Source organism: Syzygium oleosum, unplaced genomic scaffold (genome assembly GCF_021117445.2).
Source record: "Syzygium oleosum isolate NSW1041296 unplaced genomic scaffold, Sole_v2.1 Sole_v2.01, whole genome shotgun sequence".
Lineage (NCBI taxonomy): Eukaryota > Viridiplantae > Streptophyta > Magnoliopsida > Myrtales > Myrtaceae > Syzygium > Syzygium oleosum.
In genome coordinates, this window is record NW_026607485.1 from 34,357,310 (window position 1) to 34,377,825 (window position 20,516).

At 39.2% G+C, this 20,516-nt stretch overlaps 1 protein-coding gene and 1 pseudogene across 1 annotated transcript; both read right to left on the reverse strand.

Annotated features, from left to right (window-relative positions):
• Positions 1-7,229: 7,229 nt before the first annotated feature.
• LOC115682135 (serine carboxypeptidase-like 20) lies at positions 7,230-11,049 on the reverse strand. Its single transcript, XM_056309624.1, has 14 exons — positions 10,829-11,049; positions 10,592-10,740; positions 10,419-10,495; positions 10,097-10,219; positions 9,898-10,000; positions 9,782-9,819; positions 9,575-9,676; positions 9,289-9,369; positions 8,898-9,131; positions 8,594-8,659; positions 8,387-8,514; positions 7,907-8,020; positions 7,653-7,695; positions 7,230-7,452 (listed from the first exon to the last, which is right to left on the reverse strand). The coding sequence occupies exons 1-14, from the start codon at positions 10,966-10,968 to the stop codon at positions 7,369-7,371; spliced, it is 1,482 nt and encodes a 493-aa protein (XP_056165599.1). The 5' UTR covers positions 10,969-11,049; the 3' UTR covers positions 7,230-7,368.
• A 1,919-nt stretch (positions 11,050-12,968) lies between these two features.
• On the reverse strand, positions 12,969-17,231 carry LOC115680624 (serine carboxypeptidase 1-like; annotated as a pseudogene).
• Between the last annotated feature and the right edge of the window lie 3,285 nt (positions 17,232-20,516).

Genomic DNA, 20,516 nt, shown 5'->3' on the forward strand with positions numbered 1-20,516 from the left:
ACATCTTCACTAGCAAGCGTTCCACCACCACCACCACCAACTTCGGTCCAGGCTTCCGATCCTCTTCCACCGTCTCCTGACAGTTCTCCTATTGCTCACCGTACTCGATCTCGGTATCCTCTTTCTAATTTTGTGTCTTATCATAACTTAAGCCCTCAGATGTCTGCCTTTGTGTCATCTCTTGCTTCTGTGTCTGTGCCTAGTAGTGTCCAAGAGGCTTTAGCCCATCCAGGGTGGGCTCGCGCTATGGAGGAAGAGATGGCTGCTTTACATCATAATAAGACTTCGGAGCTCGTTCCCTTGCCGGCTCATAAACAATTGGTAGGTTGTCGCTGGGTGTTTGTTGTCAAACACCATCCAGATGGTTCAGTTAAGCGCTTGAAGGCGCGTCTTGTGGCAAAGGGCTATACTCAAACTTATGGTATTGACTATGATGAAACTTTTTCTCCGGTAGCCAAAATTCCTTCTGTTGGTATCATTATTTCCTTGGCTGCTCTGTCTCAGTGGACTCTTCATCAACTTGATGTCAAAAATGCCTTCCTTCATGGTGATCTTCACGAGGAAGTATATATGGAGCAACCACCTGGGTTTGTTGCTCAAGGGGAGAAGGTGTGCCGATTGCGAAAAGCTCTTTATGGGCTTAAGCAATCTCCTCGTGCTTAGTTTGACCGGTTCAGTGATGCGGTTATTACTTTTGGCATGCATCGGTGTAGTGTGGATCACTCAGTATTTAGTATGTCATCTTCAAAAGAATGTGTTATTCTTGTTGTTTATGTTGATGATATCATTGTCACAGGCAGCGATGTTGAAGGCATACGACGACTCAAGCAGTTTCTTCAAAAGGAGTTTAACACTAAAGACCTAGGTCGTCTGCGATATTTTCTTGGCATTGAAGTTGCATATGCCAATGGTAGCATTGCTCTCTCCCAACGAAAGTATGCTCTTGACATTCTTAAGGAGGTTGGCTTACATGATTCTAAGCCTGGTGACACACCTATGGATCCTGGAGTGAGGCTTGACAATGAACAGGAAGAACTTCTTCATGATCCAGAGAAGTATCGTCGGTTAGTAGGCAAGTTAAATTATCTTACCATTACCCGTCCGGATATTTCATTTGCTGTTAGTGTGGTGAGTCAGTTTATGAGCTCTCCTCGTACTAATCATTGGCAAGCTGCTCTACAAATTGTTCGATATTTGAAGAGAGCTCCAGGTCAAGGACTTGTGTTCCATAATCAAGGTCATCTTCGTATAGCTGGTTATTCCAACCCTGAATCTTTGGAGGTGACAGGATATTCTGATGCAGATTGGGCTGGTTGCCCTATGGATCACCGGTCTACTTCGGGATACTGTGTATTTCTTGGTGGTAATCTTGTGCTGTGGAAAAGTAAGAAACAGTCTGTTATTTCCCGATCTAGTGCAGAGGCCGAGTATCGTGCTATGGCTAATGTTACCAGTGAACTTCAATGGGTTCGTATGTTGTTAGCTAAGATTGGACTACATATGACCGGATCATCTATTCTGTGCTGTGATAATCAATCTGCTATTCATATTGCTAGCAATCCAGTGTTTCATGAGCGAACGAAGCATATAGAGGTGGATTGTCATTTTGTTCGAGAAAAGGTGAACTGTGAAGACATACGGTTGGTACACACACGTTCTGAAGAGCAACTAGCAGACATTTTCACAAAGCCTCTTCGACGTGGACGAGTTTCATATATTTGTCATAAGTTAGGACTTTTTGATATGTACGCTCCAACTTGAGGGGGATTGTTGGGTTTATTACTTTAGAGTATTAACAAGTTGGGGGTATTTCTGTAAATGTATTAGGCTTAATCCTAAGCCTATAAATACTCTTTGTTATCTCTGAAATAAAGTTAAGTTACTCTTTTATCATTAACACTGACTAACATAAATGTAAAGATAACAGGTAAACTTATATTGCTGGTGTAGGGAAGTTTAAAAGTGGACTGTAGTGTACTTCCGAGCGGGGGAGGGAAGGAGTGAGAATTGAGGGAAAACTAAAAACAAACATAGAAAAGAAACTGAAGGTGAGTGAGACTAAATACTCATCCAAAGAAAAGTAGGAATGTCTAGTAATGAATAAGACATGCAGGAGCTGTGTGTGATGTTGTTATAACAAAAAATAAACTGATTTGGAGGATAGTATGTATAACACAATGTAGTAAGACAAGCGACTGAAATAAATTCTGAATGAAATAAAGGAGTAAGGAACAAATGAAAGAGACGAGTAGTGAGTTGTGTGAGATGCTTTATGCAATCAAATTCATTTTTCTGAAGGATCTACTAGTTGGAAGGGGCTTTAGCGTGGCTTCTTTCTGCTTCTAGCGCCCTCACAGGAACAGACTTAAGATGGGGCATTCTGTGTAACTTTCGCTAATACTTACTATATCCCTTTATATTTTAATGTAAAAGCTGCACCAAGCTTGGATTTTGTCAAATTCATTAGCCTGCGCTCCTCAAGAAAGTTGATCCTTGTTATGTTATTTAAAATCTAGCCCCTTGATACTCTTATCGAGAGTGCATAATCTAGTCTTCATCAAGGAATGAAAAACCTCTTTGTGACGAGCTAATGATGATCTATAGGCATGCCCCAGTTGAGAGGAAGATTATAGGAAAAAGTGTCAAAAAATTCCTAAACCTTTGCATTTGTGTTAATTTAGTCATAAACTTTTTTTTTGTGCCAATTCAGTCCTAAACCTTTTGTCTTCGTGCCAATTCAGTCATTCCGGCTAATTTTGGCCGGATTTTGCTGACGTGGACGCCGGCCGGCTTACATGGCACCGCCGGAATGACGTGGACAACCTTTAATAATATTTTAATATTTTTCGAATTTTTTTTCTTTTCTTTTCTTTTTCTTTATCTTTCTTCTTCCTCCAGCCGGTCCCCGGACCTGCGACTAGCTGAAGGCCAGGGCCGGCAAGCCCCACTGGCCAATGGCGAGGCTCACCCTTGCCAGCGATGGCGAAGGCGAGCCTCACCAGCGGCTGGGCGAGGCACGACCTCGCTGCCATCACCCGACGACGGCCTCGAGCTGGGTTAGGCGAGGCTTGCCCTCACCGGATCTGGTGAGGTAGGGCCTCACCCATGGCAAGCGAGGTTCGACCTCGCTAGATCTGGCGAGGTCGTAACTCGCCCAACCGCTGGCGAGGTCAGGCCTCACCCATGGCCGACGAGGCTCGACCTTGCCAAATTCGGCGAGGTTGTGCCTCGCCTAGCCGCTAGTGAGGCTCGTCTTCGCCGTCGTTGGCGAGGGCGAGCCTCGCCATTGGCCGATAGGGCTCGCCAACCCTAGCCTCCAGCCGGTTACCGAACCGGCTAGAGGAAGAAGAAAGATAAAGAAAAAAAAAGAAAAAAATAATTCGAAAAATATTAAAATATTATTAAAAATTATCCACGTCATCCCCGGCAGTGCCACATAAGCCCGCCGGCATCCACATCATCAAAATCTGGCCAAAATTAGCCGAAAGGACTGAATTGGCACACAAACAAAAGGTTTAGGACTAAATTGGCACAAAAAAAAGGTTTAGGACTAATTGCCACAAATGCAAAAGGTTTATGACTTTTCTGACACTTTTCCCGAAGATTATAAATGCCCACAGATGATGAGTTTTTTCTATATATTTTTTTTTGCAGGATGCTGTAGACATATACTGTTGCTTCATCTGTTTTTTCTCACTATAGTGATTCCTTAATTGAAGGATACAATTACCCGCTCAGCATCATTCAGGTCAACTATCATGAATTGCCAGCGTGAAATTTCTGTCATCCAGACCTCTACGATTATCTTGTTGATTTTGTGTCCGTCTTCCTCAGGTTTATCTCATCATGAAAGAAGGGAATATTGAATGCCATTCCGCTGTTTGTTTCGAGTGACAAACTTTGAGAAAAAGGACAACTGGTAAAAACAGTGAAGAAGAAAACTGGAAACGAATTTTAAACAAGTAATAGATGAAAGAGAAACGAAATGAGTTGTTTGACATGCTTTGGCTCAATCATTCGACTATTTAAAAGGATTTTATGTATCGAATGGGATGGTGGCAAAGTGCATTCTATTTCTTGTTCTAGCCCCTTGTTTGTTCACTCTAGTCTGTATCTCACCTGGTATTGATACGTGATGGAGGATAGCTTATGGAAATGAGAAGTAACTTGTTTTTCTGTACAATTTCCTTCTACTGCACACGCTTTTTTTTTTACCTTCTTATTTACATCGGGAAAAGTTCTGGCACGCAGCCAGCACACTTAGATCTAAACATCTTTCTTAAGCAACTAAAGATTAAGATGTATTAGACTCGTGTAAATCTGGCACCATGTAATAACTTCTCATCAATCAAATTGTTTGTTCTAACTATGCTGCTCCACTGTGCTAGGAAAAAATAATGAGTTGACTGGATAGCATATCACAAAACAAGATCAGTCAACTATGGCAAAAAAAAAGCCTTTAAGGAGCCCCAAGAGTAATTGAAAGCTGGAAAGTACATGGTGCAGAAATGTTTATGCCTATTGTTCTCCAGACTTGTAAATGGTAACATTATGTTTCGATTGTAGGAATGTAGGAATGTCTAGCAGTGAATACCGAAACTGGAGCTGAGTGAGACTAAGCACACATCCAAAGGAAAGTAGGAATGTCTGGTAATAAATAAGACATCATAAAGAAACTGGACGTGAGTAAGAATATACATCGAAAGGAAATTAGGAAAGTCTAGTAATGAATATGACATGCAGGAGCTTTGTACGATGTTGCAACAGAAAATAAACTGATTTGGAGGATAGTTCTGGATTACACAATGTAGTAACTTAAGGATTTCAATAAAATTTGAATGGAACAAGGGTTAAGTAACAAATGAAAGAGACAAGTTAATGAGTTGTCTGAGATGCTTGATACAATTTATTTCATTATTATGAAGGATCAACTAGTTGGAAGGGGCTTTTTCATGGCTTCTTTCCACTTCTAGTGCCCTAACAGGAACGGACAGAAGACGGGGTATTCCGCGTAATATTATAATACTTGCTATCTTGCTTGAAATTTGCATGTAAAATCTGCACCAAGCATGGATTTTGTCAAATTCATTAGCTCGCCCTCCTCAAGAAAGATGATACTTGTTATGTTAATTAAAACTGGACGTGAGTGAGACTTATACACATTGAAAGCAAAGTAGGAATGTCTAGTAATGAATAAGACATGCAAGAGCTCTGTGTGATATTGTAACAGAAAAGAAACTGATTTGGAGGATAGTACTGGATTACACAATGTAGTAAGACAAGGCTTTCAATAAAATTTGAATGGAACAAGGGCAAAGTAACAAATGAAAGAGACAAGTTAATTAGTTGTTTGAGATGCTTGATGCAATCATTTCCATTATTCTGAAGATCAACTAGTTGGAAGGGGCTTTGGCATGGCTTCTTTCCGCTTCTAGCGCCGTCACAGGAACGGACAGAAGATGGGGTATTCCGCATAATTTTATAATGCTTGCTATCTTGCTTAAAATTTGCATGTAAAATCTGCATCAAGCTTGGATTTTATCAATTTCATTAGCTTGCCCTCCTCAAGAAAGATGATACCTGTTATGTTAATTAAAAATCTAGCCCCTTGATACTCTTGTCAAGAGTGCATCACCAATCTTCATCAAGGAATGATAAACCACTGTGATGAGCTAATGATGATCTATGGGCATGCCCGACTTGAGAGGAAGAATGCCAATGCCCACAACTGATTTTTTTTCTCTATTGCTTACTTAAGAGGATGCTGAACAACTATACTGTTGCTTCATCTGTGTTTTTATTCGCTATTGTGACTCCTTAAATGAAGAAGTGATTAGTGACTCACCTCCATTCTCAGGTCAACTACTATGAATTGCCTGCATGAAGTTTCTGTCGTATAGATCTCAACAATGATTGTGTCGCCATCCTCCTCAGCTTTATCATTTCATGAAAGGAGTGAATATGGATTGGCATTCCTCTATATGTTTCTAATGACAACCTTTGATTCCTCTTATGTTATGACCGGTCCTTTTGCGATTATTGAAGAATTAGGAAAAAATCTCGGAATGGGAAATTATTTTGTTACCATTTATTTTATTTCCTCTTATTTCTGAAACTTCAAAATTAGGAAGTAGGAAATCTGTTCCTAATTCTGCTCCCATTTTCTTGCTATTTCTAGCTGTCCGAGGCCCTATTTTTATGTTATGTTTCTCTGTAAAAATTACGAGTAATAAGAAACAGAAGAAAACACTTTTCTTCATTGAAATCCGCGGTGATATTATTGAGTAGCCACGTCAATGATACTCCTAGTGATAGATAAGTAGGTTGAATGTGTTGGTACGATCAACCAACGGTAGAAAATGTGATTAGTATTGTCTCAATGAATCCTCTCATTCGATTTTGTTTTTTTTTCTTTTTAACAATAGGCCTAGATAATCACCGTGACAAATTTGGAAACAATTGCCATGTCGCCTTTGCCGGAAAAAGTGATGGTGCCTCTGTTTTTCAGCTTTTCCACTCTCTTAAACATATGACAGAACGGTTCGCTAGCTTCTGGGTGATGGTATCATCTATTTTCACTACCATTCTTTCTGGAGTGATTTATTGCTGCAGTGAGCTTGACATCTTTAGTTTTCTTGCCACACTTTGTAAATTTTTTAATTTCTTAATATGTAGTTCAAACAAACTTTTTCTATGGTGTCATTTGATGGCCATGGTCCATGGTTGTCAACTAAGAATCCAATTCCAAGAAATTGAGTGTTCCCTGAGAACTCCTTATCAAAACTGAAATGTTTTCTGAAAAATCAGCCTCGGTGCCACTACAGGAGTGACTTCTAACATGCTGCCTCCGTGCGTGTCGTTCAATTTTTATCAGATGTCTCTGACAAGACATGCTGCCTCGGTGTGTAGGGATGAGGAAAGTAAGGGCATCCAATTTGCTGGAGGAAACAGAAAAGCACTGGGACTTGAACAGCTTTTCGAAGGCCTCGAAAGACATGAACAAAGCTGAGAGTTTGTTCATCTTAGGAGTCATTATTTCACAATCCATTGGTCACTTTTGCATCTGCAAAGTGGATAATCTTCTTGGGCTATTTGGGCCATACTATTTCTGGAGAGGCACTCCTGACCATAGTAGCATCCTAGGTAAGTGTGGTTCGGTGTGGGATATATGTTGAATCTGTTCCATTCAATCGCCTTCAATGCTTTCATCACGACCAATTTTCAAGTCAGGGAGACAGCGCTGTGAAGTTGAAGATCTTATTGAATGATTTGGCAATCTTTCAGGTACATAGAGGGAGTTGTATGTCCTCATCGCGAAAACTGTCTGATGAGATCATTTTGATTTAAGGAACTGGGAATACAATAACGCTAGATTGGTTTTCCATCTAACCAGCGACTATAAAACTCCAACGCCTCTCGTGGCTTCGTTTGGGGGACCATGTGCCCGGCTCCCTGCACCAGTGAGATAAGCGGTAGAATCAGAAGGGTTATGTCTGAAGATTTTAGAAGGAAAAACATAAGGCAACAGTATATATCATGCGGCCTTCTATGAAGTTCCTTCCTCTGATGGAATTTCACTCGCTAGTTAGCTTTCAACAAAATCATAAATGATGAAACAAGAATACTTATAGTGAGAGTTTTCTGTACATAACCTTGATTGTTAAGAATGTGAAGTTGTCATATCCTTGCAGATACCTGAACCAATTCAAGAAAGCATATATAGTTAATCTTGACCGGCATAGCTTGGTTCCACTACAGATTGGAGTGCTTAACAGTAATGGGTAATGAAAGGAAAAGGTTTGATGAGAAGTCCTGTGGGTAATAGGTCATAATTCTGGTATTATGAAGCAACAAAATTCTGCAGCTGCTGATAAGGTGACTGAAATATTATTTAGGTCAAACTTACCCTGCAACTTGATCATCGGTCATCCAAGGCCTCCATTCATCAATGATTTTGTATCCCATTGATCTGGTCCATGCTTGAGTCCCAGTGAAAGGTACTCTTCTATCATGATCTCCACTGTCAGCACACCAATTTAAGATTAATTTAAGTCAGTCGATGTATAAACAAACTATCTATCAAGTTATCAAAATGTAAAGATGCCACAACAACACATTAAGTTGGTGACTAGAAAGATCCATCCTAGATTTCTGCTCGGATGCTAATAATCGATTCTCTCTTTTAGCTTAGTTGACAAATGTTTCAGGTCAATACCAGCATCCTTGATTCATAAAAAGTCGGACATTTTTGTGGCCCTCGTACTTGTCGATCTTCACAATATGAATTTAATTTCATCCAAGTCCTCCTCAGCTAGTAAAAAACTGTATATATGTGGTTAAATCCTACCTTTTTCTGGAAACCAGTGGGATTTATAGGATATCTCACCTGTATATGAGCACTCGGTAACCCTGGGAAATTAAATTTTTGTGGTAAGGGATCATGCTTCCATTACCACGTGAATAACTATCCTTGACTCTTGTGGAACATATCCACCAAGAACCTGCAGCGCTTGCCTATTGAATGTATTCCATATTGATCAGTTATTTGACGCTTGATGCAGTGATACAAATTTGAGGAAATTATTTTTATTACCGGCGCTCCATGAATAGCTTTGCGAACTGCTTCATCATTCAACCATGCCACTGCAACTTCATCATCCTGTGCCATCATAATTCAGCTTATAAAACGGATGGTAAGTACTGGAATCAAAGGGAAGAATGGGAGCACCAAGCGAAGCAAAAGTCTGGTAAGGCGATTCATTTATTCTGACAATCCATAGTGTTTTGTTCGTTGTTCCCAATCCCCTTCCACCCTCCCAAACCCCGAAAAGAAAGTCCTCGAAGAGTGCTAATAGAGCAAAATCAGATAATACATAATAAAACTTTGACTAACTCACCACACATTCAATGTGAAACTCATCCTGTGATTCGGAGCTTGAAACTCCAGCGTCTCTAACAGTCCAAAAAGGTGAAGCTCGACCAAACATTCTTGTTCGCTTAGGGAGAGGCTTCTTATTTACCCCCTTTTGATGAAAGCCCAAAGGCATACTTGTGTTCCCACTTTCGTACTTGGTCTCTGAATTTCGGTAGCAAGGCTCAAGAATGTCATACAAGTTTAGACCCGAGACAGCCTAGAAAGTGGCCAAAGCACTTGCAAAATTAGAACCTTGATTCATTTATATCTACTTGAGTACTTATCCTCTTCCTTAAAAATTTATAGAACATGTACATATAACTAAAGAAACTTCTCTTGATTTCCAGTATAAGAAAGTACGATGACATTCTCACCAGATGAACTTTGTGAAGATTCTCCTCACAGGTTTCACTAGGAGGATCATAAAATTTCCCACCACATGTGATTTGGCAAGCCTGAAACGATCACGTATGATCCATATTAAGCTCATTGTTAAATAGCATAAAGATAGCTTTTGGCATCATACAATAATTTCAACAATTAATGTTTGAGCTGAAGTTAGTTTTTGTGTGGCAGAATTAGTCATGCAGGTGTTTATTATCTTCCTACAGCAGATTTAGTGCAGTAAATTCTGTGAGAGAAATCTCTGATCAAACCAACCTCAAAGATGTCATTTGAGATCAGCCCCATTCCAAAAGCAAAAGGCACAAGAGCATTGCCATCAAATTTGTCATCTGCGATCCCATTTCCCACCATGTAACCCTGCATTAAGCCATTTTGTCTGAGATCTTAACTATCCATATCAAATTTATGATCATTTAATGATGCACTGCCTAAACTGTTCAGTACAGAGTACGAAGAACATACCTTGAAATTGATAAGAGGCTTTTCACCAAGTTGAATTCCTGCAGGGGATGTAAATCTCCTATTACCTATTCAATCCAACACAGGGACCTGGCCTTTTGTGAGTTTGTATGCATTACCTTTTACCACTTCAGAAGCAAGAGTTGGCACATAAACTCCGGCATAAGACTCTCCAGAAATATAGAATGGATTTGAGAGGAACTCTGGATAAAGTTCGAACCACTAGATGAAAACAAAGAATTAGTGTTGGCAGGGACACATTATTTTGACCTGCTGGTTTTTCCAATGCTTTTCTAGATCAGTTCAGGACCTCATTACCTTGAGAAGAAATGCATGCGTATCAGAGGCAGTCTGTAGGTCTCCCGTCACATAATTCTTTGGATTGTCCGAGTAAGATAAACCAACACCACATGGCGAATCCAGATATATTATGTTGGAAACCTGAAAGATGTGCAGGAACATGGTATTATAGAAGGCAAGAAGGTGGTATTAACTGTCAAGCTGAGAAGTGATTGATATTAGATATCACAGTCTATTCAATCCATGAGTCAATTTGTCATGCTTGGTCCATATTGTTCAGTTTTAATCTGGAACAAAACATACTGCTCAAATGCGACTAAAAAGATAAGTTCTCAATGACCTTGGACCAGCTGAACGAGTTGAGGTGCAATACTGGCAAGCTTCCCTTTGGCTTTCCTGCTTGGAATTTAAATGGTCCTGGAAACAGGCACCAGGCTTATAAGTGGCACACGACATGTCCAAGTGAAATATGCTCACACATAAATTATGATCACCAGGGATTAACTTGCATACCATGTTCATAGATGAATCCATCAAAGCTGGAGCACCCTGGTCCACCATTAAGCCACAGTACTACAGGGTCTTTTGAAGGATTCCTTTCTGAAGCAATGATATAGTAAAACAAGTTCTTCTTTCCAGGACTTCCATCTATAGTCACATACCTGCAAAAACCATATTTCAAACTCTTGTGATAACATAGAGTCAAGTTGAAAAGCAGCTTGTCACAAGTACATATATGTGGTTACATACCCTGCATAATGTGCAGAGGGTAGAGTTCCATTGAAGCCTGGTAAAGAAGTTATGAGAGAATCTTTAGGAGCTGCTCTAACAGATGAAACAGTGAGAAGCAAGCCCAGTGTTATGCTGCATATGAACTTTAAGATTATCATGTCCGCACAAATTTAGAACTTCTCGAAGCTCATATATCCCATGTAACCTATAAAAAATTTATAGATGTAACCAGGAGTTGAATTAGAATGTGTTGTCGATCGATCGAGAGAGAGAGAGAGAGAGAGAGAGAGAGAGAGAGAGAGAGAGAGAGAGAGAGAGGGAGAGGGAGAGTAGAAGATGAAAGAGGAGAGACAAATAGTAGTCCCTGAAATGCTTTGCACTATCATTTTGTATGGAAAAAATACCTTCTGTCCTGGAGAGAACAAGGTCAATTGATTAAAACAATGAAGAAGAGAACTCGAAAAAAGTAATAGATGAAAGTGACAAACAGAATGAATTGTTTGACATGCTTCGGTTCAATCATTCAATTATTTAAAAGGATCGTATGTATCAAAAAGGATGGTGGCAAAGTTGTATTCTGTTTCTAGTTCTAGCCCCTTGTTAGGTCCACCCTTGTCTACATCTCATCTGGTGTCAATACGTGATAGAGGAAACTTACGGAAATGACAAGTACTTGCTTTTGCAATTTCCTCTTGCCCGCACTTAAATTTTCTTTTTCCTTCTTATTTACATCGGGAAAAGTTCTGACATGCAATCAGCATACTTAGGTCTAAACGTCATTCTTAACCACCAAAAATTCAGGTAAAATGGACTTGTGTAAATCTGGCGCCATGCAATAGCTTCTCATCAGTCAAATTGTTTGTTCTAACTATGCTGCTCCGCTGTGCTAGGAAAAAATAATGAATTGGCTGGATAGCATATCACCTAACAAAAATTCAGAGAGCGGTAAAATCAACTATGACCAGAAAAAGATGAAATTGTTCGTTCTGCCTTCTCTCTGTGAGTTTTCTTATCGGAGGAAGACAGAACTTTCTTCAAAAGATGAAATTCTAGTTGGTTTGCAATGACACAGTATTCTGTCTGATTGAACGCTGAAACTCATAACTTCTAAGATGTATGAATAATGAAACACTTGGGAGACGATAGATGAAAGGATGAAACAAAACAATATCGAGAGGGCTGAATTTACTATATGGTTTATTTGGTTATCGAACAAGTAAGAGACCAGTCTCACATTCGTATGCGAGGTGCAGAAATGAACTTAATCCGTGATGAACTGGTTGCAAAAAGAGTCGTGGATTTTATTTTCTGCCCTGAACTACATTGAAAAATCTCACAAGCGGAGTGGTCATCACAAAATCTTGCTGCCACCACTTTGATCGCATAAGCTGGTGCTTCACACTTTGGAATTGGGCAATTCGAGAGGCCATTGACCCACCATACTAGCTGCCACTGTCTTGAGCTACCATTCAGTCACACCTAGGCACCACATGCTTTGTGATGCGTCCAGTAAATGAGACTACTTGAGCAATCCCTTTGGGAATCGATTCACGTGGTTTGTGGCACATCATCATGTTAAGTGCGACAAAACTCCAAAAAGTATGAGGTGTGAACATACTGCTTCATCATCAACAGATGAGGAAGGGCCTCCCCTAAGCTGGAGGAATGAAAAAAACCACTACATGATCTTTCATGAGCCAAACAACCATCTTTAAAGGCTGAAATCACAAGAAAAGAGCTAAAAATGTCCACTGAGATTGATCAAACAGAATGACTCTGGTGTTATCCTGTGGACAATTTTTCCCTGCCTTATTCTTCAATTTCTTCATCTTCAGACTAGAGCCAAATACTTCATTATGGGTTTTGTTTTGGAGAGGTAAGCGTGGCTATACTCCACTGCAGGGCCTTTTTTTCTATTTGGCTGTGGATAGATATTAAATATTAGTAGAATCCTATTCCATCAATGCACTATCTTTTCATAAGTTAGATGTGCGGCTCATTCACAACCAATTGTCATGTCACCTAAAGAACTCCATCAATGGGAGAATTTTATTGAATAAGTTGGTGATCTTTTAGGTACATAGAAGTTGTCTACTATCGTGTAGTAAGCCTGAATAATAAAACGATTTTGCCTAAATGAACCACATATATAGTCATGTTAGATTGGTTTTCCATCTAACCAACGAGTATAGAACTCCAATGCCTTCCTCGGCTTGTATTGAGGGACCGTATGCCCAGCTCCCTGTACCAGTGAAGAAGTTTGAATCAGAAGAGGATAGGCTCATTCCCGGAAAAATCCAAAAGGAAAAAAATTTGGTCTGCAGAAACCATTTATCATTAGTATCAACTCTGGATTTAGGGAATGGCAACCATTTTCTATGGAGCTCCTTTGCAAATCAAAGAGGCATGCAGAAAGAACCCCGATTTTCCCGAGGCCTCTAGCATTTTAATCATTACCCGCTGTAGCTAACTTCCAAAAGCATGATGTATGATGCATTGAGAACTATCAATCTGAGAATAAGCTTCACATAACCTTGATAGTTAAGAACGTGAGGTTGTGGTCATATCCTTGCAAATACCTGAATTAATCCAAAAAAACTCATGTAAGTAAAGTTGTAGCACAACCTGAGTTTTTTCATCATCTGGAATATAGATGTGACTAACTGGAAAGTAAGCACTAAGAAGAAATGACAGAGGAGTATGTGAAGATCAATTATTTCCGTAACATTATGTAATTTTTCGATACTAAACAATTTACAAAATGATGCAGCCACTGTTAATGTAACAACGAGAATGACGAGTAAAACTTACCCAGCGACTTGGTCGTTAGAAATCCAAGGCCTCGATTCCTGAATGGTTTTGTATCCAAGTGACCTAGTCCATGTCTGAGTACCGGTGAAAGGTACAGCCATATCGTGATCTCCACTGCCAGTATATGTGAACTTTATCAACTTCATCGAGGGACGTCAATGGAGGATCAACTAAAATCAGTTACTACACGAGAAAGGATGGTTAAAGTCCAAAGACGATCTGTCGAGTAGGGAAAATGCAAAGAGGCAATCTAAACAGAGTGATATCTACCCTATTCATCCCATTTAGCATGTGAGCTCTGTTATGCCAATTGAACATGAATCTGGTCTATTAGAAGAATTGCGATCCTCAAGAAGTTGGACAGCTATCTTTCTTGGTACTTGTGAAACTTCCAACCAGCTCTGTCAACAAATTCTGCTCTTAATGCACATTTTATCATCCTATTCCTTCTCAGCTTACTGACAACTGGACATCTCAAGTAATGAGAATCCATATATCCCTTATCGGTGTAAGTTTTAACTATTTTCTGAAACCTGACTTGGTAGATACATGCTGGGGGGACTGGAATGTCTCAACAGTTCATTTTTAAATGCAAAGTTTCACCAATGTAGTTGTATCCGTATGACATATCTAAATTCATACATGGCATATGAAAATGTATGCATACACATTCATGTGACACAGATTGACGATAGTACCATCAGCTGTTGACATAGATGTCATTCTTCCGGATCATATAGGATGATTAGTGGCACCATGGTTAAGGTGATATGTCTCACTATTACATTATGTACATTCATCTGACAAGTTCACCTGTAGATAAGTGTTCGATATCCCTGGGAAGTTAGATTTTTGTGGTAAGGGATAATTTTTCCAGCATCCTTCGAATAATTTGACATGACTCTGCAGGCACATATTGACCAATGACCAGCCACACTTACCTATTAAATGAATGTCAAATCAAGTAATTAACTTCATACCGATGCTTGATATTGCAATATTAAATGACGATACTGGCATTACCGGCGCAGCATGAATTGCTCTTCTAACTGCTTCAACATTCAGCCATTCAGTTGCAACTTCATCATTCTGCACCATCACGATTGAACATGTAAAGCTGCTTGAACCAGACAAGAAGTGGAACACCTATTGAGCCAGAATACTAGCGATGCAATTTACTTGCCATGACAATGGAAAATATTTCGCCCCATTGGTTAGACGAAAAATCACTTTATTTTTTTCCCCTTTTGTCCTTTGTTTTTCAATTATTATACGATTTTCTATTATGAGGGGCAAAGGAAGAGTTTGAGACCTCTCTAGTTCTTGTGAAGCCTTCTTAGGACATTTGATCACAGTTGCTGCCTGCCCTATCTGTTACAGTTCTTGCATGGGACTTAATTTGTCGTATTTGCGAGTGACAAAAACTCCAATCCAAAAGCTTAAACTATTCGATGGAGAGAGACTACATACATACATACATATGTGTGTGTATGTGTGGAATATTTAAGCGTATGGAATAGACTTTAACAACCAAACCTCTTGAAAAAGTTTGAACTAACTCACAATACATGGAATGTGAAACACATCTGATCCACATCTATCATCACTTGCTAATGACCAAAGCCGTGAAGCTTGAGCAGACATTCTCTTTCTCACAGTGAGAGGCTTCTGAGTCGCTCCGAATTGATGGGAACTCAAAGGAATGCCTGTGTTCCAACTGTTATTGTTTGCTTTTGGATAACGGTAGCAAGGCTTTAGAACATTATAAAAGTCGAGATGTGCCACAGCCCAGAGAGGAGCCAAAAAGATAAAAAAGTCAGAATCTTGAAGCACTTATATATCTTCTTCAGTACCATTTTCTATTTCTAAAACTGACCAAAATATGCACATTGTACAAAGTAGAAGACGATAAACAGACAGGAGCACCCGGTAATATCTAGCAAGGTTCTTTTCACAGCTTTTATTGGGAGGGTCCTCAAATTTTCCTTTACACGTGGCCTGGCAGTCCTGCAACAATGAGTATAGTCCACATTGAACATACTGTGAAAAGATCAGAAGAAATTGATCTTGACATCATCCGAGAATATCCAGTTGACATAGTTGACCATCCAAATTTTAGTGAATCCTAGTGTCATGTTTGCCTTGATTATTTTAATTCCACAGCTTAGTGCATTAAAAGCTTAGACCGAACTCCCTAATTTAATACACCTCAAAGATGTCTGTGGAGATCAATCCCATGCCTACAGCGAATGGAAGACGAGCTGCATCGCCATCATATATGTTGTTAGTTACCCCATTCCCCACCATGTAACCCTGCATTAAATGAATATTTTGTCTAAGAATTTATAAGAGTTGAACTAAATACATGAACATTGAATTATGCATTTCCTAAGCTGTTCAGCTGAGGATTGGTAGAGGAGATACCTTCAAAATGATAAGCGACTTTTGCCCAAGATTAATTCCTGCAGGAGGCATCAATTTGCCATTAGCTGATCAAACCCAACAGATGAACCTGGTCTTTCTTGATTAAGTACGTAATACCTTTTACCACTTCAGACACGAGGGTTGGTATGTAAACCCCAGCATAAGACTCTCCTGAGATGTAGAATGAATTTGGAAGGAACTCTGGATACAGCTGGAACCACTAGATACATATGGTGCAATAAGCTCAGTTTTATGGTTAGAATCAGGATGAGACCTATGATATGGCTCATAGTGTACTTTGCAAGTTACCCAATAGAGCAAATTCATCATTTCCTGCTCTTTTTTTCCACAAGAGTATCTTGATCAGTTGGCAACCTCGTTACCTTGAGAAGAAAAGCATGGCTGTCAGAGGCAGTCTGTAGTTCTCCCGTGACATAATCCCTCGAATCGTCGGAGTAAGATAAACCAACTCCACACGGTGAATCCAGATATATTATATTGGAAACCTAGAAGTTGTTGAGAGGATTGCGTTACAGACTGCACATGGTCATTGAAGAAGGACAATGAACTAAAGATGATATCGCACTCAATATATAAACTTAAGTGACGTGTTTGAGTCACACTGACTGGTAGCAATGTGGAACAAACATTGTTTTTTATTATGTGACCTTGGACCAGCTGAAGGGGTTGAGGTGCAACGTGGGCAAGCTTCCTTTCGTCTTTCCTGCTTGAAATTTTAATGGTCCTGGAAGTAGGCATTAGTCTTTTAAGCAGTGCACAATGTCTGAGAGGAAGAAAAAAACTATGGAAGTTGCAATTCAGAGCTTGTAACAAAACCATGTTCGTAAATGAAACCGTCAAAGCTGGAGCAGCCCGGTCCACCGTTAAGCCACAGTACAACAGGGTACTTGGAAGGATTTCTTTCAGAAATGACGAAGTAATAGAACAAATTCTTTTTCCAGGACTTCCATCTATTGATACATACCTGCATATTCCAAATCCCATATTCTTGTAATGAAGTAGAATATTGACAAAATTACATGTTTGTTAGCACTTAACCCGCATAATGGTTAGAGGGGAGAGTGCCATTGAAGCCTGGTAGGTTAGTGATTAGCAATTCTCTAGGAGCTGCCGCAGTAAATGAAACAGTGAAAAAAAAGCCAAGTAGGAGCCTTATGATTATCATGACCGCACAAGTTTGGGTAACTTCAAAAAGCACTGCGGAACCATGTAAACTTATGAATAAGATGGTGGATAGTTTGTGCATATGCCTGTGCTAGGGATGGAATGAATGAGGGCAAAACATGGATGTTCAATTAAGTACGTAAAACAGATGAAGAAGAAGACAGAGAGTGGTTGGCAGATGAAAACAAATAGAGGAGACACTTGAATGCTTTGTGCAATAATCTTTTTGCTCATGTGAAAAGTCTTTTGTATAGGGGAAAGTTGGTCAACACCGACGGAGCAAGTAACTCGATATGAACGTGGAACAAGAAGTGAAAGATGGAAGAGACAAACAGAAGAGTCCTTAGATTTCTTTCTTGTAACCATTTTCTGTTATTTCATAGGAAATTTAGCTTGGGGAGGGGCAGAGTCATATTTTACTTCTGTTGGTCATTCAGTGTTGATCGAGGAATAACTTATGAAAAACGCGATCTGATGAACAAGGTCCCTGTCACATGAGAATCAGGAGTTCTCAATTAGAGCTCCACATTAAGTTTAGCTTTCATCTTTTACAATTCTGTGATTCTTATAGTCCCTGTCACATGAGAATCTGGAGTCCTTGAAATGCTTGTGCTATCATTTTGTATGGTAAAAATAATGAAGAAGGGAACTTGAAACAAATTTTGAACAAGGAATAGATGAAAGAGACAAACAGAATGAGTTGTGTGACATGCTTTGGTTCGACCATTCAATTAATTTAAAAGATTATATGTATAAGGTCTTGTGGAAAGCAAGCGATCAAAAACAATAATAAACAGAAATAAATCGGACACCAAATTTACATGTTTCGTGTGTGACTTACTCCATGAGGAGAACTACATACGATTTAATTATAAATCAAGTGATACGACGGAGATTACAACTATACTTCCGGTCCCTAATTATAATCAATAACTCACAGTTTAATCCTCACAATTTCTTGTGAAAAAATATTTCAATTTCACAATCGAATTCACAAATCTTTTCACAAGATTTATTGGCTTCAAAACAATAGGCAATTTTTTCAAGATGTAATTCACAAGCACGCCGCACAATTGATTGTTTCATTCAAAAGCTCATCTGTTCCGGTGTGCTAAAATCTAAACCCAACTCTTATTTATGTAATAGTACTGTAAAAAAAAACTCTTATCTATGTAAAAGTCGGATCCCAAGCCAACTCAAATTAGAAAAACCTACTCAAACTAGGGATCCACCAATGTAGACTGTATTTCAATAATTTGTTACTTGTTCGAGCGTCAAACCACAAGTCCTACTTGGATTTTGAATTTTACTTAGATCGGATTTCCTTTATAGCTCAAATTCGAGACATATTCTCAGCAAAAGAAAAGGTGGCAAAGTGGTATTCTATTTCTAGTTCAAGCCCTTTGTTAGTACTTTCTTGTCTATATCTCATCTGGCATCGATAAGTGATGGAGGAAAACTTAGGGAAGTGAGAAGTAACTTGTTTTTGGAATAAGGACACCATAAGTGTCATAACTTTCGTATGACACTTATTTGATCACCAGAACTTTTTTTCAATCACTTGAGTTGCCGCCATGACTTCAAAAAAATATTCATTTGAGTTCTATAACTTTCAATTAATCACTTAAATATGATAACTTTTTAAAAACGTTCACCCAAGTGTCAGAAATCCGACATGGCATAGGATTTGTGATGAACGTTCTTAAAATTTATGGCACTCAAATGATCAATTAAAAAGTTATATTACACTCAACTGATCAAAAAAAAAGAAGTGATGGCACTCAAGTGAACGCCGTATGAAAGTTATAGCACTTAAGTGATCGGAAAAAAAAAAGTTATCGCACTTGTGGCATGCTTTTTCCCTTATTTTTTTTTACCATTTTCTCCTCCTGCCCGCCTTTAAATTTCCTTTTTTTGTTATTATTTCAATCAGGAAAAGTTCTCGCATGCAGCCAGCACAATCTAAACATCTTTCTCAACCACCTAAAGATTCAGATGTATTAGACTCATGTAAATCCGGTGTCGTGCAATAACTGCTCAGCAATCAAATTGTTTGTTCTAATACGCTGCTCCACTGTGCTAGGAATAATAATGAGTTGGCTAGATAGCATATCACCAAACAAAACTCAAAGACAGGTTAAAACAACTATGACCAGAAAACGCCTAGCAGGTTAGTGACAAGCAATTCTGTCGGAGCAGCTGTAGTAAATAAAACAGTGAAAAGAAGGCCAAGCAGGAGCCTTATGATTTTCATGACAGCACAAATTTGGATAACTTCACAAAGCACTGTAAAACCATGTAAACCTATGCGTAAGCTGGTGGACGGTTTGTGCATGTGCAAGGGATGGAGCGAATGAGAGAAAAACATGGATGTTCAATTAAGTACAACAAACAGATGAAGAAGACGACAGAGAGAGGGTGGCAGATGAAAGAGACAAACAGAGGAGACACTTGAATGCTTTGTGCAATGATCTTTTTGTTTATATGAAATGTCTTTTGTGCAGGGGGAAAGTTCGTCAAAGCCAATGGAGCAAATAACTCGATATGCACGTAGAATAACAAGAGAAAGATTTAAGAGACAAACAGAAGAGTCATTAGTTTTCTTTGTTGGAACCATTCTATGTTACTTCATTGGAAATTTAGCTTGGAGAGGGCGATTGGCAGAGTCAAATTTTACTTCCGTAGGTCATTCAGTGTTGGTCAAGGAAAAACTTACGAAAAACGTGATACGATGAACAAGGTCCCTGTCACATGAGATCAGGCAGCTCTTGATTAGAGCTCCACGTCAAGTTTTTTTTTTTTTTTCATCTTCTAGAATGTGGTGATTCTTATAGTTCTATTTTCATCTGGAGTCGCCGATTCATCAATCATGTCTGATTTAGTCTGGCCTTCCCTGAGTTCTTTGCTTAAATTGGGTATAGTGCAGATTTTTTCTTCGTGTTTTGGACATAGATTACGAGGGTTTATTACTACAGACCATAAGAGTACATAGAGTTCCAAACGGACTTAGGAAGTTTCTCCCTGCCGGATTGTCATCTGTGCTGTTCAACCTTGAAAAAAAGTTTTGGTCCAACTCAAACGTATGACGAGAGATTTGGTCCATTAAAGCAAGAAAGTTTTCATCAACTTGGAGTTAGACACATCGGAGCTACAATGTTCATGAACTTGAATGCGATGCTCTGAGTACGAGTTCATTACAAGTTTAAAGTTAGGTTCGTGTTTCTTCTATAGACAACAGCCACTGTAGAAGACTTCATTTGGATTTGGCATGTCATTGTGCCTTTAA

Coding starts and splice junctions, on each gene's coding strand:
- LOC115682135 (XM_056309624.1), bottom strand. CDS start 10,968: ATGATAATCTTAAAGTTCATATGCAGCATAACACTGGGCTTGCTTCTC. Junction 10,001..10,096: donor CGCATGCATTTCTTCTCAAG/GTAATGAGGTCC, acceptor GTTTTCATCTAG/TGGTTCGAACTTTATCCAGA. Junction 8,660..8,897: donor AGTTTCACATTGAATGTGTG/GTGAGTTAGTCA, acceptor ATGATGGCACAG/GATGATGAAGTTGCAGTGGC.